Source organism: Anoplopoma fimbria, chromosome 13 (assembly GCF_027596085.1).
Source record: "Anoplopoma fimbria isolate UVic2021 breed Golden Eagle Sablefish chromosome 13, Afim_UVic_2022, whole genome shotgun sequence".
Lineage (NCBI taxonomy): Eukaryota > Metazoa > Chordata > Actinopteri > Perciformes > Anoplopomatidae > Anoplopoma > Anoplopoma fimbria.
In genome coordinates this window covers 650,955-676,630 of record NC_072461.1, presented here as the reverse complement: position 1 = coordinate 676,630, position 25,676 = coordinate 650,955, and the positions used below count along the sequence as shown (strand labels likewise).

The window sequence follows — 25,676 nt, the reverse complement described above, 5'->3', positions numbered from 1 at the left end:
CCGAAGGAACAGATAAAAATAGTATGTTTTGTTTCGGTGTGTGTTTGTGATAAGAGCTTTAAGTCTGTGGAGGGCCCCAGGGTGGCATTGCTAATCCACTTAAGTAGGTTTATTGGGAGTAGCGTGTGCAAAGTTGCTCTGTCTGTACTGTTCACATCACAGCTGCCCACTAAGTGAATCACAATCCAGTGCACATTTCTCTCTGTGTGTCTTTCGCTCTGTTTCTCTCTCTGCCATAACCATTTTTTCTGACCTGGTCTGACCAATTCTTTGCAACCCGAAGTTCAAAGGTACTGTAATGTTCCTCCGGCTGTCTTGTCCCTAGTGAACACAAACAAACATGCACAGACACAAGCACATGCAAAAATACAGAAACAGGTTTAGTATGGGCAGTTGCCAGAATGCATTGTCTGGCTGGTTTGCAATTGGCTGCTAATTTTTGGGCAACTTATAAACAACAGTTGATTTGACGCATTTATGACAGCCTCCTCTTCTTTTCTCAGTCTGTTACTCTGTACAGCCCTGTGTTGCCATCAAGAGTGTCAGTCTTTATCTCGAGCCAGTGCTTGTTACTGCATGTTTCTCACAATTAAAATAATTGCTCAATGTTTTGATATATCTCCTTATTAGCCTTCTTGTGGTGATACCACTCTCACATCTGCACCATATGTAACTTGATCCTGGAAATGGATAGCTTAGCTTTCCATAAAGACTGGAAACATTGGGAAACATCTAGCCTTATTCTGATAGGATCTGATAATAAGTGAGCATTAGAGGTGCAGATTCTTTTTTTACCTTTGAACAAAGTCAAGTGCATAATGTCTTTTCAATATAAACGTCTCTCTTCAAAGAAAGTTAGGTTAGAGCAACAAAACCACTTAGCTAGGTTTAGGGAAAGGTTTCTCTTTGAATTTGCTGAGAAAAGGAAGAGAATTTTTCAGTGTTATTCTGACAAACTAACAACCTATCTACACTGGAGTCAGACATGTTTTAAACAGGGCTCTCATTCTTCTGACAGAGCAGGTACACTTTAAGCTACGCAACCATCCATACCAGACACATCTCTTGTGCCCTCGGCTTATTTTTTGTTCTTTCTTTTGCTAATGCAAGGTGATTTTTTGGTGACGGCCTCTTTCAGGTCAGTTATTATCCAAATGTCTCAAAATGGCTGTTATAATAATCACCTCATAGTAGAATGCTACAAACAAAACACCTTTAGATGCATATTTCCTCACAGAATATTAACCTGTACTTGTCAACATATATGAATAATGTATTTAAGATGTTTTTCTAATTCACATATCACTGATAAGCAAAACTGTAAAAGATTAATTAGGACATTGTCTTTTAATCTAGTTATTGAATTTAATTGAAGTGAGTGATATACTTTGACAGATGTATCTACAGCATTTAATTCATGCACTAAGCAAGAGATTCATGTTAAATAAAAACAAAAAAGTGCTGATGGTGCACACCACTGCATTCCACAATAACTTGAACAGGTGGAATGTTAATTCCACAGAAATTTACATACTGCCTTGTCTTTAAATATGCATTGCGGCTGTATCACATATATTACCGTATACAGTGGCGCCAATGGATCACTCATTAATCATTTTGTGCTTTTTTCTTAAGGTTCTAAAGTAATTAGATTAGATCAGATGTGTGTAACGATATTGAGCATTAACCTGGGTATTAACTGCAAATACTGAATCTATTGCTTTGGCAGGAGGGACATTACCATTCAGGAAACTCAGAGAGGAGGGTACAGCTGGCCATTATACAGTATATCAGAGAGAGAGAAGGGAATGAGAGTTCTTCTGTTGTTGCAGCAAGTTAAAGACCAATGTGCTTACAGATATGCTGCATCGAAACTGCGAATAAAGAGAGCGGAGACAAGCAGATTTGGCGGAGGGGGAATAGGGGTTATAAGGTTACAATCTCTCTGTCTCCATATATCTGTCTCTCTCTCTCTCTCTGTCTTTCACTATAGCAGAGATGCAGCCAGTGTGGTGTGATGGGCTTGGGCCTCCAGCAGCAAACTCCACTCAGACTCACTTCATTACTCCAACTCCATCTCCATCCGCCCTCCTATCAAATCACCCGGAGAGTCTCTCGATGTGACATGCTGCTAACATCACATCTAAAGCCACGCTTCAGAAAACGGGAAGTGCATGGTTGCTCTTTCATGGCTGCAAAGACTGATACAAATGCACACACGCACACACACAAACAGACACACACACCCAAGTAGTGATACACAGTACATAATGTTATATCACAGAAAAGAAAGAACACGCACACACAAACACAAAGCTATCCCTCTCCACACCTGTCCTCCACAAATCCCTCTCTCAAACATTCTTGCTCTGAGTGAAAGAAGGCACTTGTACCCACAATCATGCCGCAGATAATAAAAAAGACACAACAGACAGAGAGAGGGAGAACAACTTGTCCCTACACAAAGCAACCTTTTCAACCACATTTTCCATTTTTATATTTCTTATGGGCTAATTTATGGGATTTTTTTTTTGTAGGAAAGGCAAAGACCACGGAAGATTAAAGAAACTGAACAAGCACTGTGTTTCTTTTAAGATGCCGAGCTCTTTCAGACAATGATGGCTTAAAAACAGTAATTTAAAGTTTAGAGAGGTGTCCTGAGTGTTCAGACAATGGTGTTCCAACACCGGGATTCAGCAAATTTCATGGCTTCCACTGGCTTTCCATTATACCTCGGCGAAGCACCACTCGCTGCTGAAATTACAGGCTGTCTAGCTCAACAGAGTTTTATGGTCATTTCAGCCACTCAGCCCCCAGGGAAGTGGCAGGGGAGCCCCCACAGAGGTAGACTTCTTTCAACCAACCTGACACTTTAAACACAGTGATTCGGCTGAGCGTTGAGTGCCTGTCCATCCGACTTGGCAGTAATAGAAAACTAATGGCTTTATATATGGATTCTTATTCCTATCATTTCATGTCCATGACAAACAATGTGACTCAGTGTCAGTCTTGGAAACCATTTCCTCATGAAGGAGGAGGGGCGGAGGAAAACAGTTATCAGACTCCAAAGACTCTAATAGCTTCCTTTCTTCATTAAAAACAACAGTCTTTTGAGAGCCGTATCTGGTGTATAGACTTCCTCTCTGTGCTCTGTCTACAAATATGAGTTCTTCTACGGATGATAATTTCTGTTAAATGGTCCTCCTCTTCACTCTTATCACTTCCCCCAGTCTTCAGCCTAGAGAGGCTTTAGAAACCATATCTCTCCCTCGTCTACAGAAAGCATAACAACAACCATGACACAATAGCTGCCAACATAATTGCAGTTACATGAAGCAAATGAGAAAAACAAAAGATGTTGCTCTCCCCCCCTCCCCTGTGTTCATATCTGTTGTGTTCCTCCGATCCTTATCTCTCCTCTCCTCTCCTCTCTCTCCTCTCATTAATATCTTGTTGTCACTGTCTTATTGTATAAACTGATTAGACATTCAACATTGCAACCTTAAGTGCTCATGTGCAAACTCACGGCAAGGGATATTTGACCCTGGTTCAATCAATAGCCTGTGTGTCGTATTGTCACTTGAAGTTAAATGACAAAGCAAACAATAAATCTGAAATCTGACTATTATTCTCTTTTGACACTTAGAATTTTCTGCATTGTGCAGCAGGGTGCGTTATATCATGACAATTCACATGTAAAGCCTAACAATGCAGCACTGACCTTGTTCATGGAGCGCTACGAATATATTTTGATTTAAAGGACACAAAATAATTTTGATTTCCACTTAAAGGCCCTTTTACGATTTGTACCGCGACATTCTGCTCCTGCTTTCACACTTTCTGCTGGTGACCGCTCTACACAACATCTCTGGGTTCTGTTATTCGCTCGCATGACTTCTCTTACCATTGTTATGCCGATGACACCCAGCTGGTCTTGTCATTTCCTCCCGGTGACACCCAAGTGGAGGCACGCATTGCTGCGTGCTTGGCTGACATCTCGAAGTGGATGGCGACACACCACCTGAAGCTCAACCTGGACAAAACCGAGCTACTGTTCCTCCCGGGGAAGGGTTGCCCGCACCGAGACCTGTCCATCACCATTGATGATGCCGTGGTGACGCCAACTCGGACTGTGAGGAATCTGGGTGTGACCCTGGACGACCAACTGTCGTTCTCAGCAAACATTGCATCGGTCACACGCTCCTGCAGATTCCTCCTCTACAACATCAGGAGGATTCTCCCCTTCCTCACTGAGGAGACGGCGCAGGTGGTCATCCAGGCTCTGGTCATCTCCCGCCTGGACTACTGCAACTCACTACTGGAGCCCCGGCGTCAGCCATCAGACCTCTGGAGCTCGTCCAGAAAGCTGCAGCACGTCTGGTGTTCAATCGCCCCAAGTTCTCCCACACAACTTCCCTTCTCCGTTCTCTACACTGGCTCCCTGTAAGAGCTCGCATCCAGTTTAAGACTCTGGTGCTAGCCTACAGGGCAGTGAAAGGAACAGCTCCTTCCTATCTCCAGGCCATGGTCAAGCCCTACACCCCTGCCCGACCACTCCTCTCTGCTGCCTCGGGGCGATTGGCTGCCCCGTCGCTCAGAGGTCCCTGCGGCCGATCGACCCGGTCACGGCTTTTTTCTGTCCTGGCCCCTCAGTGGTGGAATGAACTCCCCACTGACCTCAGGACAGCAGAGTCGCTGCCCATCTTTCGGCGCAGGCTGAAAACTCACCTCTTCATGAAGTACTACCCTGAGCCTTCCTCGTAGCACTTATTGCATTGGTATTAGTTTATTGCACTTATTGTATTCTTAGTTGTACTTATTGTATTCGTATTAGTTTGTTGCAATTATTGTTTTCGTAGTAATTTGCTTCTGCACTATACTTTTGCTCTGGTTTATGCTTTTAGATGCTTGTTTAAGAAAGGAGATGCACTTATGACTTCTGGTGACTAGTAGTTCTCTTGAATACCTATGTTGAATACACTTCCTGTAAGTCGCTTTGGATAAAAGCGTCTGCTACATGACTGTAATGTAATGTAATGTGACCCAGAGACAGTTTCTTTGCTGGTCTGGTCAGAGTGTATTGTCCATTTTACCCACAGCTATTTTCTCTTTAATGTGCCTAGACAGAGGCCTGCCTTTTTTGGCAGCACTGTACTCATTGGGATTCCCAGTCAATACTCTAAAAGGGCAATGTGGACAGATGGCATTCAGTCAAAACACAAGGCAGTTTAGCTTAGCTGTCACATGACACAACCTTTCGCCCCCTTACTCAGCAGAGAATTGAGACCAACAAAAACTGCCTGGTGACACAACCTCTCCTGCATTCTAAAGCAGAAAATCGCAAAAAAACAAAACACAAGCCACGATCTGAACCTTTCATTGAATTAACCGAGTGTTTTGTTTTATTTTGAAACACTTACTTATGCGTGGTTGCAGTGTTCCTTGTTTGGTGACCCAAAAATTGGCTTGTAAGCTGTTTTACTTCCTAATTTTCTCTTGCTTTTGTCTTCGCCACCCGCTGCAGATGTCTTACAACCCCCTACTGAATGTTATGTCATCGGAATAAATGCTAAATCAAGCGTGCAACACACAGAACCCAATACTGCCTGAACACTGCAAATAGATTATTCAAGGTTATCTGAACTCCCTAAATGCTCTGGAACAAGGCAAACAGCCGTGCCCCAGACAAAGTTTACATGTCAAACAAATGGATGAACTGTCCCTAAAAAAAATAACAGAGTTAACAGTAATCTGCAGTTACTAGCAGTAATTAAATATCTGTTAGCCACATATCAAACAATTGTGTGGGAAAAGTTTAAAGAAAACTACTCACTGCAGCCTTCAATGATACTCATTAAATACAGAAAGGTGTTCGGAGTCAGAATGATGAAGGGGGAAGAGCAGGCTCTAATTGACACAGTCGAAACCACACATTGACCATTCTGTAGATAAGGTTGAAGTCCTATTGATAATGTTTGCATTAATAATATATGTAGTACCGCTGGCGGAAGAGACTGTGAAGGAAAGCATGAGGCCTATTAATGGCTGCACTTTTCCGCTATACCATATTCCCTTTGAGTTTACGGTTAGGGAAGTAAATGGTCATATACTAATCCATGAATTGGAATTAAATGCACAACTCTTTCTTTCCAGCTCTCATGTTTAGCCAGCAAGCTAAGCACGTCTCCACTGAAGTTAAAGCCTGATTAAAGCCGCACACTGCAGCAAACTGTACTATGTATGAGGAAAAGGTCACCAGTTGACACATGCTTTGCTTGCAAAACCAGAGCGATGCACTATCAGAAGAGACACTTCACTTTGATAACTTTTATTGTTACCAACTTGAGCACAGACTTTTAAAGGTAGCCTAAACAATAGGAAAGTGTATGCTTTTATACCTTTGTCATAGAGTGGTGCAGGAATGAGTCATGAAACCCAGAGAAGAGTTCACATTTCAGCACTTGTTTTTTGTAATGTCTTTTTGTTTAGATACCTGAATTAGGGTCTGTAATTTACCCTAGCTTAATAGATTTTAATGTTTTTTTTAATACAATACAAAATTTGTTAGTTAATACCCCACTCCTAAATTTTGAAACAGTATGTGCCTTAAAAAAGACGTTGTAGTTCCTTTCTAGCCTATGTTAGTGTTAGCTTATTACGTCTGCCGATTGCATTCACGCTTCAAAAGTAATTTGTGAAGATTATCTTTTTTAATCTTTTATTGTTCGGCCAACCCTTGCTTATTCAACAGGGTGTTTGAGATTCAAGACTAGGTTTTACATTTTTAAAAATGTGGTTTATCAGTCAATACTATTATAATAACAATGGATCAATTGACTATTAAGGCTTGTCTACATAAGAGGTGTTTCAGCCCCATTACTCAGTAGTCAATCTTACATGTCTGTCGTGTCGGAACAGATACGCGTCTACTTTAATCAATACAGCTGTCTCCACAATACTGTGTAGGTTAATACCTTGCTCTCACATACAGATTTTAAAGGTGCTAAATTCAGAACAATATAACAGCTAACATCTATTTGCTATGTAGAGATTAAGTTGAGAGGCTGAGAGGCAGAACAGTAGCTGCTAGCGACCCTCAACATCAGCTTTTGCCATGTTGAGGGTCGTTTGGAGTCAATCCATCAATAATCGATATGCTCTGAATTTCAAATAGAGCACTTTGGGTATCAGGCTGTTGTTGTTGAGTCTATAGCTTCGGGTGTATTTGGATTGAGCATGTAGTTTACATTCCCAGCTCCGATTATGCATTTATATGTTGATTAATTTCCTGGAAAGTCTGTTTCCACACAGTCATGTCTCAGTTGCTCATTAAAGTCACAGTTCATCATAGAGAGCTGGCCGTATGTGTCAACACGAGGTTAGCTTAGTGTGACTGGCTCGGGAATACACTGAGGGACCTCACAAGTACAAGAGCCCAAATGTGTATGCGTTTGTGAGTGAATGTGAGAAAGAGAAAGAGAAAGTGAGAAAAACCGATGATAAAAGTGCAACATGATTTCTTTCAGCTTCGTCTCAGAAGCTACAAAGTAATGCCATCTGGGCCAGTCAGTCTCCCTACACTGTTCCCCCTCGGTGGAGGTTTTGAGTTGTCAGATACAACAGAGCAGACTGTTGATTTAGGGCAGTGTGTGTGTGTTTGTGTGTGTGTGTGTGTGTGTGTGTGTGTGTGTGTGTGTGTGTGTGTGTGTGTGTGTGTGTGTGTGTGTGTGTGTGTGTGTGTGTGTGTGTGTGTGTGTGTGTGTGTGTCGGTGTGTGTGTGTGTGTGTGTGTGTTGGTGTGTGAAAGATATAGTGCTGTATCCTGCAAGTTTTCTGTGAGCAAAGGCGGCCTCTCACAGATCTAGCATCTCCCAAACTGGGTCAGGTTACCTGTATAGTGATTGATTGTTTCTCAGCTCCCCACTTTGATAACCAATGGCCAAAGAACTCAATCAAAGAGCACCCAGTGAGCCTGGAGACCCGGGGATATTAATCATAGATAGAAGTGTTGCATTGATCCTCAGACAATCAATACAGTACACATATACAACTCAGTGCTCTTTGGGTTAGGCTTCATTGGGCTGGTGTTGCATGAACTGACATAGAAACGGATAGGGATTTTATCTGCTTGCATATATGCATGCCGACACACATACACACACACACACACACACACACACGCTCATAACCCCGAAACAGCCCATCCAAATATAGCCCTATTGTCACTCTGTGGACTCAGCAGTCCCAAATGAATAGATGTTGGATCCATTGGAAGGATGGTGAGAACACAGAGTGGAGAAGCTGAGAGGAGAGGAAAATAGCAAAACAGTAACAAACATGAGTTAATTGTCTGTTGTTTGTCTAGGATTATGGAAGGAAATAACATAATAACTGCAGCAGAAGTACAACCAGGTGTAAAAAATAAGAGCTTCTCTATTTAATGCTTGTTCTCTGTCCATCTACAGTCCCTAGATCTCTAGAGTATGTCAACAATTGCCTCCACAGAGACCAGGGAGAGAATGAAATCTTCCAGTGCAATATGCCACCGATGCCCAAGCCAAAATGATATATTTGAAATCCTTTCAAATATTCATTTTTTGTTTGTTTGAGCTCTGGGCTCCTCCTGGAACAATCTGAACAGCCTCCAAAGGTGAAATCCCAGCCAATCTGGCATCCAATGTGCTTCAGTTAAAACTCAACAAAAAAAAGTATCTCAAGGCATTTTTTCTGAGATAGAGCAAGAAACTGCTGGTCTTTCAAAGTCAAAATAATGAAATATATGAGTATACATTTTTAAATCCGTTTTGAGCCGTGACCCCTTCTTCATCAGAGTATGTTGGCGAGAGCTAAGCTTGTCTTTGGTCTGCAGAGTCTGCGGCAGAGATCCATAGCTGTGAGACCAAACCACTGACCACCAACCCACTGCAGTAGCTTTACGGGCCAGATTGATTCTGCGACCCTCCCTCCCTCTCTCTCTCTCTCTCTCTCTCTGTCTCATTATCTCTCCTACCCTCTCTCCCCCTCCCATTCCTTCTTCCTCTCTCGATCAGTCCCTTGTGTTAAAATGAAATAGGCTTGGACTAGCGGTGTGTCCCCCGTTTGGAGTCAGACAGGCGTCCCCAGAGAAGCCACGCCTGTCATTGAATGATCTTCCCCTGCTTTTATCAACACATCTCTGAGAGGGGAAAACAAAGCCTAGGAAAGTTTCCTCCGGTGTTTTACTTAAGTGTGCTGTGACTTCTGTGTTTAAAAAGTTTTGTGAGGGCTTTTTCTAGGGTTTGTTCAATTGTGCTTACACAAAACAAACTCTAATTTGTGGCGTGTGTGGCCATTAGCATGACAAATACACTTAAAAATAAATTAGCTTGAACAACAAACTGAAGGTGCAGAACCAATTAAGAAAATAAAGTGTTGCTCAGTGCAAGATATTCATAAATTATCAGATTAAATATAATAACAAGTTAGTGTTTCCAAGGTCTTTAAGGACATCATCATGTCCTGTTACCATGCCCGACATCATGTAACGGATAGAGGACATTGAGACAGATCGAGGACATGTTGAGAATATCTCACAGGATGGTGGTCATTGTGGACACCTCAAGGCTGGATAAAATCACCAATCAGAGAACACTGTCAGGCCAGCACCTCATCCCACTTTAATTGAAGCGTAGTGACATTCTCTTGCATGGCAGCACTTATTCACTGCAGGAGAACGCGCCACCCAAACAGCAGATTATTAGAGTCACGTTCAGGCTCAAAGTGGTTATGTATGAGTGTGTGGTTTTGTGTGTGTTACTGCTCAATGTTTGTTGGTCTGTTGGCGCGCAGGCCAGCGTGTGTCCATTCTGTATGAGTGTGTGGTGTGCTCATCGAGCTGTTGACCTCAATGGGGTATTACCCAGCCGCAGATAATGAGCTTTAACGTTCTATTTCATCTTTCTCAATAAGGAGGTGCACAGCAGACACCTGAGGGCCGAAAGGTCAAAGAAAGCAACTCAGCCTGAAAACAGATTACACAATGCAGGCAAGCAGGTAATTATCAAGACAATCATAAATTGGAGAGGAGGCAATAGAGTTTCCCTACTTTAGCAGTGTGGTGGTTGGATTTAGTGTTGGTGGAGAGGAATTGGGTTTTCGCCATTAACGCTCAGGCTGCTAACCTCTATAGAAGCAGGATAAATGTGATGTGCCATAGATATACTTCTCACAAGGAATTGTTGTGCATGGCCAGCAACACTAATTTGAATTTCATTGGAGTGTAAATCATTCTTACTTCTTACAGAAGCAAACAACTCTGGCTAGTTATCCAAAGAAGAAAAAAACAGACAGAGTAATTGAAAAGTGATACAAAATGTTTGAACAAAGCGCTCTTTATCACCCTCTTTCATATTGTGCAACATAATATTCATTTTAGGGTATGAATGCAATGAGATGACAAATATTCTGCAATGCAGGCTACTGGTGGTTGTGTCAAGACCCGTCATTTATTGTCACTAAATTGTATTAGCTGCCTAATCATCTGTCACACTAGGGCATGAAAAAATTGCCAAAATTGTCCCCTTCTTATAATTCACGTGAGTGTTATTTTTAGTGTTGAGCTTTCAAGGGTGTGAAACTGTGTCGAACTCCATTAGGCTCACAAATGAGCTTTTAAATGCTTAAAATGATTCAAATGCCCCAAATTTTACGCTATTAGACTAATGAACGCAGAGCATATCTCCCTCAACCCGCTGCATGTGTAGCCTGTTGATGGCCTAACACAGCACATGTTTCTTGGGGGTATAAAGATCTTGACAGCTGATTTGGCCGATAGTGCAACCGCTGTGTTTCACCTGCTCTCAGCAGCACTAACACAAGGAAACATGTCACGGCTGGGTAGGTGTGAATTGAATCCAGCTGCTTGAATCCAATAGAGGCCCCGTGCAGCTAACGTGATCCACTAATGTTTTGTTTAGCTTAATTGAGCGTTGTCCCTTCAACTTAGCCTCACATCTTCATCCTGTGCTTAATAGCCACAGCTTCCCTGAATGACTAATTACTTCACTCACAAAGTTACAGCAGAGAAATATACAATTTTAGGGTGTCATAAGAGGGAGGAATTTGCTGTCAAACAGGAACTCTCTCCAACACATGGACTTTTTCTCATTTTCTATGAATATAAAAAGACGTTAATGAATCCTCAGATGTGTTTGCTTGTCTCAAAGGCATAGCACTAAAATCTGTCAATCAAAACAACAAAACAAAATGACATTCAAGCACATGAAATGAATGCCGCCCTGTCACTTTTCAAAATACACACATACAGTACAGGAAACTCTTCTATTGCCCTTAAGACCCCAATGCCTTCCACCCCCCACATTTCCCTTTCTTTCACCTGCAGAGAGGGTCCTGGCGGCAGAGCCTCCGTAGCTCCAGACAGTTGGGTTTCTCCTTATCTTTATAGGAGCAATCAGGCACGATTGTCTGCCTGCGTCGTTCGGCACAGCCCACACTCTGACATGGGCAGAAAAGCAGTCGGTGGCTGAACTCAGGGGCCACACGGTCCAGGAACAGCCTCAGCGCTTTGTGGCAGCGCTTCTTGCTGCAGGTTTCACCCTTGTTGTTGTCCCCCTTGCTGCAGGTAGCGATGTAGGCGGAGCGTTGCCTCTTGCAGCTGCTATTGAGGTTGCAGGCTTTGGCCGCATCAAGACAGGGGTTGCAGTTTTTTTCGGCGTCGACACAGTGGAAACCTTTTGGCGCCACTGTGAGCATCCCTGTGTCAGTGTATACAAGAAGAGAGGAAACTAAGTCACTTAAGTGAACCTTTAAATGAAAAACAGATGTCAGTCATGTAATTCCAAAGAGGAATGAGCTGTTTATAATTACTTTATAGTGCTTTCTTTCTCTCTTTGAGATTGGTTTTAAGCAAACACAACCTGGATCAGATACAATCGCAACAGTTTTATAAAAAAAAAGTATTTTCATTGATCCTTTGACTCAACATCATACTTCTGATATAGTTTACAGTTGGCTCAGCTGCAACATACGATCAACAAATAAAACTATAATCCGTGCATTTCTCCCCGTCTGGGAGTTCATTGCAAATGTTAGACTTGAACGCTAAAGGAGACTCTTCAATATCATCCAACAGAAAGCCACGGGAGGGATGCCTGCAGCTAGCCCGCATCCACTCTGACTGAATTATTGATTCTGTCTGTTTCAGACCTTGAGTGAAATATGAATGAATTAAGCAATGATTTCAAATTGGATGTTAATAAATGATTCATTTCGAGGTGATATTATGATGTGATTATAATATAAGTACATTATCAAATTGTTGTAGCGAGTTACATGATATTATAGATATAATAATTGTAAAGTTTTTGCTATACTTAAAATGTAAGTAAAACACGATAAACTATCAAGAAGAAATTTTAATTAATAAAGGAATTAATTTAATGAGACGGCTGGAAAGCGAACAGGAGTCCTTCAGAAAATATTGACAAGAGCACTTATTGATGTGAACACTGGTTGTTGGGAAACAACACTAAATACTGTAATATCTGCCCAAAATGTGCTAAGGTCAAGGACTAGGAAAATACTCCACGCTGTGCTGTATGATCCACTTATTGGATGGTTCAAGTACAAGATTAAGTTGTCTTTTCTCCTGTGTAATCACAAACTGAAACATTGCAATTATCCCTCGGGCTACACATCATATTTGTGGAAAACAGATTATGTCATTAGGTGTTCTGAGATACTGCATATACCACAGTGGCAGTAAGAAAACACACTTTTTCCTGAGATATATCAGTAATAAAGGATCATGTTCATTTGTGGCCCCCCTCTCTTGTATTCCGCCTATATTAGAGAAGTTAACCTCCCTCCCCTGTAGATAATGATATTTCAGAGGTCGTAGCGGTATGGTGACACCCAGAGAGATTCATCTCTTATTCAACAGAACCAATCTCACTCTGTGTCTATCAGACGGCCGGGAGCAGGAAAAAGACCATTTATTTTAGAGATGCTGTGTTGTTTCCAAGTGGTGCATCTCATGTTATCAATCCTAGAAATGGGGATACATACAACAGATCACATCACAACTGGGGGGATAAAAAATAAGCAAACCCCCAAAATGAATGACTTTGTGGTTTGAGATCACGTCAGATAAAAATGAAACTCACTGCCACTGATGAATAGTAGAAGTAGGATATCGTGACCTCCTCACAGAGAGACGGAAGCACACTTAAACTTTGCTTTCCGTTAACCAGGGCTTTCATTTAGAAGTATTAAGAAGGTAAAATGTAGCAGGTGCTCTGATAAAAAGGCAAGGTGTTAGGATACATATCCTGAGTTTAACAGATGTAGGTGTTCAAAATAGTGTCTCTTTTTATATTTGGCACAGGCCACCATGGGAGAACCTTCCATTCTTTGTTCGAATAATAAGAGCATTAACTTTCATGACTCCTATCAGAATAAGACATCATTGTATCATTAATTGAACTTCTTAATCGTTGCACTCTATGAGGGGAGTGGATAAATGATCCACAGCAGATGTCTGCCAGCATAGCAAACTCCGTCTTGTTAGTGTAAGTAACTGAAAAGGCAGACAGAATGTACTTAGATCTGGTACTTATGCTACAGTAACAAACTTCAAACCTTAGAGGCAGGATATGAGACAATTATTGGACCTCGTCAGGAGGGAGCAGCTTTGTTGATGTTGGTTCAACGAGAATCAAAAAAGAACTGAGTTTGGCACTGGGCATGAAGAGGCCAAAGCGGGGCCAAAGTTTTTCTAAAGTGGGCCAAACCTGGCTGAAGCGGGCCTGAAGGGGGGCTAGTGCGGTCCAGCTGGAGGAGAGGTTAGCGGAGCGGCTGTCCAGTGGTTCAGGCTACATTACATTGATGGATTGCAGATCCAAAATCTCCCCTGGCCATCTGCAGGCTCTAATGTGGGCCACTGGGGGGTCCAGGATGAAAAGAAAATAGGAGAAGGATGAGCTACAAAGTATTATCTGACCAAGCAGGACTGAAGCCGCTTTTGAGGCTGCAGCATGGACGGGTTTTTACTACCTCTGATTGGGGAGCTGAGATTGAATTTGGTGCTCAACCCAAAAAGATGTCCTGGGGCGAACATAACACACAAAGCCCACTCGATGGCTCCGACGTGCTTACACACAAACAGAATGATAGCAAGAGTGTGTGGAGGAGAGGAAGGAAGCAAAGAAGTGGTGATGGGAGGGGAAATGTGCAGTATTGTGTTGCAGAGTTATAATTGATTTTCCAAGTACATTACAATGAAGGTTTTCAGCAAACATATTCGGCTATAATGCGGGGAGAAAGGGGTTGATAAGCTAATGATACGAGACATATAAAAATGGAAAAAGCTTTAAGAGTGGAAAGGAGACTTGAGCAGTTGATTGCAGCAGCTGATCATGACGGATGGAGAGATGAAATGAGAGGACACAGACTAACCGATTGGACGGACACTTAGAGAGACATGCTGGAGAGATTTCAATTAATACAGCCTAATGGGGCGGCTGTGGCACATGACCCGCAACCACAAGGTCGGTGGTTCGAACCCCTCTACGTGCCGAGGTGTCCTTGAGCGAGACACCTAACCCCAAAATTGCTCCCCGGGCGCTTCATTGCAGCCCACTGCTCCTCCGGGATGGGTCAGAACCAAATTCCCCATTGTGGGACTAATAAAGGCTTAATTAATTAAATTAAATTAAATTCAGGAAGCCTCAGAATAATTAACCCAGCCCATCAGCAGTGCAATCATAAACTCATAGCATCACAATAGTTCTGATGCTATGAACATGTTTATCATCATACCTTGCTGGCTGTTGTACTATACATTAATAAGCAAGCGAGGCATTGACTGAATGAATGAACAGATAAATGGGTGGGTGGCAACATTGATTAATGGATGCACTAAACACAGCACATCAGTGTCAATAAAGGCAGGAAAAGTCATTAATAATGTTTTTCCTGTTATATTTTGACACCTGTTTGCTGCCGAGTAAACTAATATGAATGTACGCAGAGATGTTTTATTTGTGCATGAAGCACAATGCGACATATTCATTTGGGGAATACAAAACAGGAATTCACAAAAAACAGTTTTAAATGTGCTTAGGTTGTTTACTCCCAACTGCCTTGTGTGCTTCAGAAAAAAATGCGATCTCATAACTGTTTAGTCGATGTCAACAACATTTAAAGCATCGCTTTTGGTGATCCTGCCGTTTGACTGTAAATAGGCTTTTAATAGGGCTCTCTACTCTATGGGTATCATAAATTAGACCCCACTGATGGCAATGTAGTGGAAATAACCATTTATTCTTTCCTCACACACTCAACACTTATGGGGAGAGAAAGAAAGAGAATAAAAGGAATAGAGAGAGTGAAAAGAAAAAGAAGCAGAGAGGTAAAATGTGAGATAGAGGACACCTATAGGGAGACAAACGGAGATATACAGAAAATTACATGAGATCTGTTTTCCTGTGAGAAAAGTGAAAGAGGGATAATAACGAGAAATAGAGGGAGGTGAGGGAGGTGGACAGAGAACGAATGAATGAGAAAAGGTGGATAAAAATGTTCATGCACACTGTATCTGGATTTTGATGCTTTTTTCCCAAAGAGAAAGGGATCTTCTTTCCCCAGTAATTGCTCTCTGTCAGCCTAATTTGAATTCCGCATTTCATATATCATCCCATACTCAAGGGACACTGCGTTGCAGAGGGGAGTTCAGCCCAGGTTAAGAAGGGGCTCTTGGCTCCGGGTATGTTCTCAGTAATTAGGAAAGGTGCCAAAGTTTGGATTTAATACGGCCCTGGGTGAGCGTGCGAGAGCTTGTTAGGGAAGTGTTTAGTCCGGACCCCGAGGAGCATGTCAAGCATTTCCGTGTCAAAGGGCTCATCAGTCATTAGCTCTGTACTCTGTGTCGCAGTGGGGTTTCCAGAGGGGTGGAACACGGTGCACTGGATCTACAAAAACATCTCACTAAGCTTTATTGAGCAACGTATAGACGTCATCAGAGGAAGACCGGCAGAGTTCGTGAAGTCTTCTGTTCTGAGGGATCATCTGAGTTTTAGCTCTGGGCATGAAATTTTTGCTGCAAAATGAACAAGCGTAGCAGATGAGAAACAGCGAGGGCAGATGTAAATGATGAGAGATGACTAAATATTTGTATTTGAGAATAAATGTGCGTGCGGAGGTGGAAGAGGGCTGTCCAAAGGAATTTTAAATCATTGTAAACACACTTCTAAATACTTGAGCTGTTTATGAACATCTGCCTTCAAGTTGAGCTTCCTCTTGTGAAATCAAAACATGAGCATCCTCAGTGGCCCCCTCAGTCTTAATATGCATGCTGTTTAGCTCCTTCAACCGTCACTGACAATAATACAGAACGTAGTGAACTAATCTAACAGGATGTGTGTGTCTGGTGAACCTACACAACATCAACAAACTGCTTCTGTGCTCATTATCACCGTGCAAGTAGAGAGTAACTAAAAATACTAACAAACTGAAACAGCAAACATGTTCTGTGGATTATTCCCTCTTGTTTAATGCAAACTTGTTAGAAAAACGCTGACTATAACAAAGGGTCTCTGATGAGTGAGCTTCGAACAACAACTCTCATTACTGACCCACAGAGAGACCAGCTAGGGCTCGAAACTGATTAGAAAATTCACACAGAATAATGAAGCATATCAACAAAGTGATATAAATATACACAGCCACAATCACAAGAATACACAAAACCAATCTTGCACAAACAAGCACAGGCACAGATACAATTAGACCCCTAACAACCCAAAAACCCGACTCTACACTTGGAAAAAGAAGATCTTAGTGTTTGCCTAAGTAATAGTAATTGTTATGAGGGCAAAGTCAAAATGTCAAACACACCAACAGCATGCTGAGCACGACTGTTTCACTGGTCCTTTTTTTTCCCAAGCTGTAGAAACAGCTTTCTGGGTTTAATTGGATGGTGGGCACACTGAGCTAAGAGGTGAGAGGCTTAGTACTCAGAGATACAAGGTCTAACTGGGATGTTAAACTTAATTCCTGGAGGGACCCTTGAATGCAGGATTCTACGCTGCCCTCTGTTCCTAATAAGTTAATTAACTCAGCGCTGGGTCAAGAGAACAGAATACATTTCATGTGGACCATATTAACAATTACAGTTAATGATATCTTGGCATGCTGTATGTAATATAGAATTCATCTTTTGGTCCTGGTGCATTGTGGAGGAAGGTTTCTCCCCCACATTCTTCGTATATTTCTTATAGGTTATTGACTCGTACAGCATCCCTCCCTTTAGAACCATGAAAACAACGGTTATGCATTGTTTCCAGCTTTAAGTGTGATGATTTTCTGTTTTCCTGTTTTCCATCATAGTAAGCTGAATATCTTTGACTTTTGGACTGTAAGTCAGTCAAAACAAGCAAATTGAAGACATCACCTTGCAATTGTGTGGCGCACTTTTCACTATTTTGTGATGATTCATAGACCAAAAAGCTATTAAGATTATTACAGAAAATAAGTTGCTGAAAAAAAGTTCTGCATGCATCAAACAAACTAGCATGAGCACATCAGGCACCAGAGGTGATTTATTTTCTGAACTATAAACTGGAGGGGTGAGGAGGTGTCTGTCATTGGCAGGTTTGGGACTGTAAACAAGACAAATATGCCTTCCCGTAGCATCTTCATGTTTCATCTTTTTGTTTGATTTAGTTAGATTCCCACTGGCGTTTAGTCCAATTTCATTAGAGCAGAGAAAATATGCATTAATATTACTTATTGCGCTCAATTCTTATAGCAACTAAAGGGGTTTGGGGTAGAGAACTGATTATCAAAAGATTTCCTTTGGGAAATACTCACTCAGCACTCCCTAACATTTGATGATGAGGATTATTCAAGTCAATTCAAGTAAATCTTTTTGCAAGACTAAATATACATTATGTAAATGTACCTAAGCTTTGCACTGAAGACTATAGTGTTACTGTATGTGCCCCTCAATGTCTAGTGAAGGTAGTCGGGCTAACTATTGGGACGATTATACCTCTAATTACATTCCCCAAGTCTGTAGTCCACTACAATTAAAAGCTTCCAGGTATGGTGGAAGCTGACATGAAAAATGGTTACTTTTTACAATTTCCCCACAAGCATGGATATTTTACCAAGGGTAAACTTTTGCTCCAGCATCGATGGTCTCATCTCGAAATTAATTTGAAGGGGTAAGCGTCCTTGCCTCAAACTGTCAACCCTGCAACTCGGCAGACAGGAAGGAGGACTTAGTGTCCCCAATTTCAAGATGAAAATTTTATCAAACTGGTTGGAACCAGATGCATCACATTCATGGCCGGCTTTAGAGGAAAATGTAGCCTCTCCTCATTGTTTACAGGACCTAGTCTTACTCTAATCTGTCTCCTAAATGCTCCAGATCTAAACTGGGCCTCATAATGTATTTCCTTTTATCAACTTGGCACACTGTAGAGGAACCTACTCACTCCCAGTTTAAGTGGCCCACCCACAGTCACATTTTCCATATTCTTGCTGTTGTTACTGGAAGAGTCCCTTTTTCATTTCCCCAATGGAGCAATAGCAGTATCCATATTTCATCTGATATATGTGATGAAGAGAGTCTCAGAGCTCTTCTTTTTTCCTGTTCCTGTCTATCTTACGTGCATCCTTACGGTGTATCCTTGGGGCATTCTTTATACACCCATGAGATTTATCATGTTTTATTGGACGTGGGTGTTCAGACAAGTGGGTTAGTCTCCAGGTTGTTAACTGTAAACATTGTTCTTAGCGAACTCCTCTTGTGGTCGGATTGTTTCACTGTCTGGGAAAACTTGGACTGCACATCTAAAAATCATTATCATAAACCTTTTTACTTCAATTTTATACATACACTTTACCTTACTCTCAGAAAACATCACCCTTGGCCTTGTGGTATCATTTATGCATATGGCGGTGCCCTGGGGTGGTAAGTAGTATCTTCTACCCTATCAGGTTTACTGGATGTGCATATACCTTGCTGTCCCAGGCTGATGATTCTGAATAATTCTTCATAACTGAATCTGTCAACATCCAAATCTCATATTTTATTTGTAGGTCTTACAGTAGAAAATATACCTTTCTTGGTCCTTGTGGGTGTGGTTTCACTGTGATATTTTTTATAGTTTGTTATGGCAGATTTTGAAATACAAACAATTGATAGCTAGGGACCACACCCATCTAAATTTTGATCTCAACTACACACCTGCATCTTGACCCCAGTTTTGTTACTGCGTCCTGCACGGTTGCAATGTTTACATATTATTGATTGTTTTAATGTTTTTTTTGTTTTGTGTTTTTCTATTTAAAATATTTTGTATTCATTTAAAGCATTTTGTTATCGTGTTCTATTAAAAGTGTTTTACTGAATAAAATATCTAAAAATATACACCTGCGTCAGTAATCAAAACTGTTATAGTCCTCGCTACAGTCTCCAGGAATCACACACAGACTCACAAGGTGAAAACATTACCAGCAACGCTGTCGCGGCTGGTAACGAAATGTTGATGCAAAAGTAATTTGCACATTATCTCTCTTTCTCTCTGTGTTTCTCAATGTCTCACTCACTTTTTATCTGCTGAATGTAACAGGTATGTTTGTAGTGGAAATGAATCTTGAGATAGTACATTGCTCTTTCATTATATTGCTTAAATCAGAATGTGATTATGTCAGCTGTAAGTTTGAACAAGGGTGACTTGCTACAAAGCCCTGCCTACTTGTGTTAAGAGAGCTTTAGATTTACAACACGGGTGCTGATTATACTATGCTCACTGGAGCTGTCCACAGCAATCCCAAAGACAACACCAGTGTTTTTCACAGCATTCCCACTTGCTGGTAACCAAAACTCACTTCCAGCCAGCTCTCAGTATTGTCCCATTCACATGTTTTCTTCCTTATATGACCTTTACTCTCTTTCCATCTATCATCTCCATCATCTATCAGATAACCATGCCCTCTGCCCTGACACTGACAGCATGACATAGTGATTAAGAGTCACAGGTCACAGGAGAGAGCAACACCCAGCAATAACCAGACTGCTAAAGCAGAATGTAGACAGGTGGGCAGGTGTGCAGCATCAAACACTGTGACAGTGGGCCAAAAGGTGGAAGAATCTTTCTGACACTGCACTTCTTGGATAAGATGGGGAACAAGTTTCTTCCTGTTGATAGAGAAGCCTATTGGGCCCTTCACAAACAATGCGGCGACAGCACCACTAGTCTGAAACCCATTATTTCCAATCGCTTGCGTGGCGCTACAGCGACTTTTTCAATCTGGTTACACTAGAGTGCAGCAATGTGCGCTGAACCGTTGGCAAGCCCAGCGCAAACCGCAAAGCAGTAATATGGAAATGTCCATAAGAACCTGCTGCCCTCGTATGGCTGCTCTCTAGATTACATTATTTTTGTGCCTCTAAACCAGAGAAACACGACTTTAACAACTGTTCATACAACCTAGTAACCTCGCTGACTTATTCACTCAGCTACCTCGAACAGCTTCTCAGCGTTAGTAAATAGTCAGTAGGTACATGGTGGTTATTTGTTTCTTGTTTCTTTTGTGACACTGAAGGCAGTCTACTTTGTACACAACACAAACTACACTTACTTGCTCCCTCACCCTTTAGTGCTGAGAGATGTGACCATGAGACTCCATTGTGCCTCATTGCCATCACAGCAAAGAAGTCAGTGGAAATGATGTGGATGAGGACACTAACGTCAGCCCTGGATGCAACTGTGCTGAGCATTGAGGTGATAAAACACTGCTGATGTAGGTGCACAGTGCCAGCGAAGCTAGGACAGGAGGAGCAGAATTCTATCTTGTGTTTCTAACGAAGCAGATATTGTCGTCGCGGAAGGGCAGCCTCTTATTTAAGGGACGGACAAGACTGGGTTGAATGTATTCATTGTCTTTTTGTCTGTGTGTACAGTGCATGCTAATTTTCAGTTTGAAGATATGCAATAATGAGTGATTAAAGTACACAGTCCCATTAGAAGGAGAAGACTGTGTGAAATAGTTTTGCAGGTATCACTTGGGGCAATGCAGAAACTGAGTCTCCATATGTTCTGTTTAATTTAAACTTCAGAGAGAAAATGCGTGAGGGCATTCAATAGTATATAATTCTTTTTCATTTCTATCACAACTTCTGTCCCTTATCTTCCTCCCAGACAAAAACTTTTAAAGTAGCAGAGATTATTTTTCAATTTCCTACCTTTCCTCTTGGAGAGTATACATTCCTCTGTCCTCATCAACCAACCAGATATCATATATTCCCCAGGTCTCTATGCAGTTTAACATTTGTAGACAGGATTATTAATATTTTTATGTGGTTTAGTTATCGAAATGAGAATTATTTTCATAAAACAAGTGTGTAATTACTTATCCGATTGCCTGTGGTTTTCTCTCAGTGCCACAATCAATTACTCTGTCCTCAGAATTGATAAATAATGAGGAAAGCTTGCGGCTAAACAGATTTTAGAGAACAAATCCAATATTTCACCTTGGAGAGAATGCAAGAAACAGCTGAAGCAAAATGCATGCAGTAATGACTCCCCTGTTGTATCTTAATATGTCTAGGTGCACTGTACTGCGCTCCTTGTTTTACCAGGGCACTTGCACTCATACGCTTTGATTATTATCTCCCGCTTGAATGTTTGTTAGCAGGGCATCTCAAAAGTAATAAACATACACCAATAACAGCACTTAGGAAGTACTTTTCCCTTTGCACTCACTAATCCTGAACTGGATTATATCCATGCATTTTACACAGATTTTCCAAAATTTCAAATATTTTTGTGCTTTTTCAACCACAAATGTCATCCAGTCTCTAGCAAATTTTTTAATTATATATATAACTTGTTGCTTAATCATTGAAGTTCTATTCCACATATGGCCATATTTATCAAGCCCATGGTGCAACTGCAGCTATATTTAAATGATAGAAGCACATACTGTATCTGTTCTGAATTGTCTTTGTAATATTTAATGGCATTTCAGCTATATTTGTCGCAACAACAGGATACATTTAAATGGTCATAACTCAGTGGTCATGAGTCTTACTAACTTGAAAGTTTACCCTTGTACAAAGCCCTAAAAACACTAATCAATGATCAGCATGTCGTTTTTAACTATGTATATTTTGGTGCAGATCTCAAATCCAGAAGCATTTTCTAAACAGCTAAAATAATTTTTTGGAAGATTTTGCAGCCTTGGTGGATGAACGCGCTTTCTGAAAGCTTTCTGGATGCACTTTAATCAGGGATGGTAGTTTGCCATCATTTCTCAAAATTCCAAAATAATCAAAGCCTGCACTTTTTCATATTCATTCTGGTATTCCCTCCTTTCAAAATATCAGTCAATAACATTCGCATTTTCAAAAACAAGTGATACATAGCTGATTTCAAGCTAAGGGGATTATACAAAAAGCGTGTCTTTCTTGTACCTCCCAGTTATAAAACAAAGCAAGATACATCAGCCAAAAGAAAAGGAAATGAGTTGGCTTCAGTGTTTGTAGATTGCTTTTGGCAAAAAAGAAAAATAGAAGAGAACATCCTCTGGAAATTTCTGTCAGAGAACTGGATGAAAGAAAACGATTGAATTTGACTGTAGACTGTTGCTCTGGCAATGGACAGGCGTCGTCCTTGTATCTCATCACACCTATTGTATAATTTGCTTCTCAGCACTGCATTAACCAATGTAGCTCTGTTTTATAATACGATCTGCATTGATTGGTGATAGCATGACGACAATAACCAGTAAATTAAATAGCAGGCTATAGCTCCACTGATGAGTGCTGGGCTGTTTAATTAGTAAACCAAATAGGAAATCAAACTGAAAGCTAAATCAATAGCTGGGAAAATATGGGGTAATACACTGAGAATATGGTTTACCTCACAAGCTCACAACAATCGCCATAGGTCACAAAAAAGATCAAATGAAAAGCACCCAAATCATTCAGGACAGTTGACTGATGGAATGCCAGTGCGGAAAGAATGACACAGGCTCTTTATCCTCTACACTGTTATTTATCACAAAAGAACCCCCATCTTACCATCTCCAGAATGCATATTTACATAATATTTCCACTTATAAGATAAACCACAAAGAGTTAAAATCAAACCTGTAATACCTGAAGAGATGGAGGCCAAGCGGAACACATCAGGGTGTCGGTTTGGTGCTACAGGTTCATACGGGGATGAGTCATCCATGTCTCCACCTGAAACAAAAGTGAAGATTAATTATCACTCAAATGGACGACGTTACATTTCAAGCAGAGCAGAGCATTTGAGCATTTCCAAAGAACAGATACAGGAATGCATTCTAGCTGGTGTCAGCCTTCGAAGGCCATGCCCCATCAAATGCAGGCCAAGCCTTTGGCGCCACACTTTCGTTACGAAATGTTTCATTAATCTATTAATATCTAGCTCGCTTTACAGTGTGCAAGAATTCATTCTCCACTCTAAGAAACGTCTTTTCGGACCACAGACGTTCAATGCTCTACTTAAAAAAGGCCCGGTTGGTTCAGCTAGGGTTTGAGAGGGACTTAACCCACTAATGCAGAACTGAGTGGAAGGACACTGAGCATCCCCCCTTGAAAGAACAATACAGTTCTTGTCCCTAATGGAAACACTTTATTAAATGAGATTTCTATGATGTCATTTCCATGTATTGGACTGGCTGACCAACAACTGACTCCAGCTATGAGCTGTTAGTTTTTTTTTTTTCATATGGAAAACAGGATGTTCACCAGGATCATTTTCTTTTTGGACAGAGTATTTGTTGCTGTGGTTGAATTGGGGGGAGCAGCCGAAGGACTAAAGCACGAGCAATGCATCTTCCCTACTAACAATGTTGCAAGAGCTGTTTGTTAAAAAAAAAAGAAAAAATTAAAATCAAATTAGCACTCAACTGACTGAGTCTCTCCCGTGTGCCTGCTTCTCTGTAGGCCCTAATCCTGCATTTAAAATTCATAGCCATTCGGTGTGATTGAGACAAACCCTCCAGTGTGTAATAGCTTTGCATTCTGATCCCAACAGAAACACAGAGAGGGTGTTGTGAGGAAGGTTTGGAGGCCCGCTGCTACAAATGAGAAAATCTGAAACCTGTCAGTATAAGACTGCGCTGCTCAATAGGTCCAATCAATAGATATAGTACATTTTGTTTATCGACATCCTCCTCAGATGCTTACTAAAACGGATGAAGCAACAACATGTTGTTTTGTCTGTGTGTGTGTGTGTGTGTGTGTGTGTGTGTGTGTGTGTGTGTGTGTGTGTGTGTGTGTGTGTGTGTGTGTGTGTGTGTGTGTGTGTGTGTGTGTGTGTGTGTGTGTGTGTGTGTGTGTGTGTGTGTGTATTTAGCAGTACATACAGTTCAGTCTTATTCATGCATTTGGTACACATATTTAATCATCAAATATTCTGTAATAACTTCAGATATGTGTTGATACCTCACTAAAAGTTGAATTTGTCCATTAAAACTGATCAAAAGCACATGATGATATGTACACACTGGCACACAGTAAAAAGGAATGACTAAAGTTGGATAATTAAGGGAAAAGGGAATGAATAAGGGGAATGTTTTATCATAATTTGTCCGCAGTGTAAACCAACCACAGACTTGTTTAGAGTCATTGCTTTACGTCTTGTTCTACATCTCCCCTCTCAATCAATATTGACAATCATAACAAGATGGGACAGCTCAGCTGGCCATTCTCTGAGTATATAGCTATTGACATCTGGCACAGTTGGGAATTGTATGTGTGTTTGAAAAATAAAAAAAGAGCAGACCAGAGACACAAAGGAGAGGAAAATGGAGTCAGGACAAAGACGGAGGAGAGAAAGGAGAAACACATAAAGGGTGACAGAGAGACTTAGAGAAAATTACCTAAATCCTCCAAGTTTTGAGTGTACTACTTGGGCCTTCCTTATTTGTCTTCTTTGTTTGTGTATTGAAAGATGTGTCTGCACATGAATTTATTTGAAAATGTATCTTTGTCTTTGTTTTATTTTTTTCCTGATGCCTTGGCATCGCCCGCATCTACGGTAATGTTAAATTTCTGTCCAGACAAAGGGAATGGAGATGCTGCCGGACTTGATATCGTTCAGTGATTCTAATTGTAACAATTACCTACAAAGCTACAGTGCTTTAGAAGCCTTTCAGGAGTTCAAGACTACCACTTGCCCGGCCAACAACCATGTTAGCCCTTGTTCCTTGTATATTTAAAAAAAGAAGTAAATATTCCTCGGAAAAAGGTAATGCTTCTTCCGCTACACCAAGAACAGTTTGTGCTGTACAGAGCAACATGGAATAAAGGATGCCCTATCTTTTGCCAAAAGCAAAACAAATGAGGTTGCTTAGCATTTTGATCAGGCAGCTCCTTCCAGTGTAGGAAAGCTTCACTGCACAATCAGCCTGGGATCAAACACTGTTAAGGCACATTACATTTCAAAAGTACAACTCTACAGCGGTGATCCTATAAAACATTAACGTCAAACCACAAAAGCAGCTCTAGTTAGTGAATATTTAAAGCTTATTTACATGAATGTTACAAGCCGTGCAGAATCATAAAACTGCAAAACACACTATAATCACACACACCCTTAAGATGTGAAAACCCCCACAGCAGGAGGCCTTGTT

General features: G+C 41.1%; 1 protein-coding gene across 1 annotated transcript in view; it reads right to left on the bottom strand.

The window, feature by feature from the left end:
- The window catches only part of LOC129101371 (GDNF family receptor alpha-2-like), a 46,720-nt gene that overhangs the window by 10,814 nt on the left and 10,230 nt on the right, over nt 1-25,676 (bottom strand). Inside the window, exons 3-4 of the mRNA XM_054611160.1 lie at nt 23,170-23,256; nt 11,374-11,752 (exon numbers count right to left, since the gene is read on the bottom strand). Of these exons, the coding sequence (XP_054467135.1) occupies nt 11,374-11,752; nt 23,170-23,256 (466 nt within the window). The remainder of the gene's footprint in view (nt 1-11,373; nt 11,753-23,169; nt 23,257-25,676) is intronic.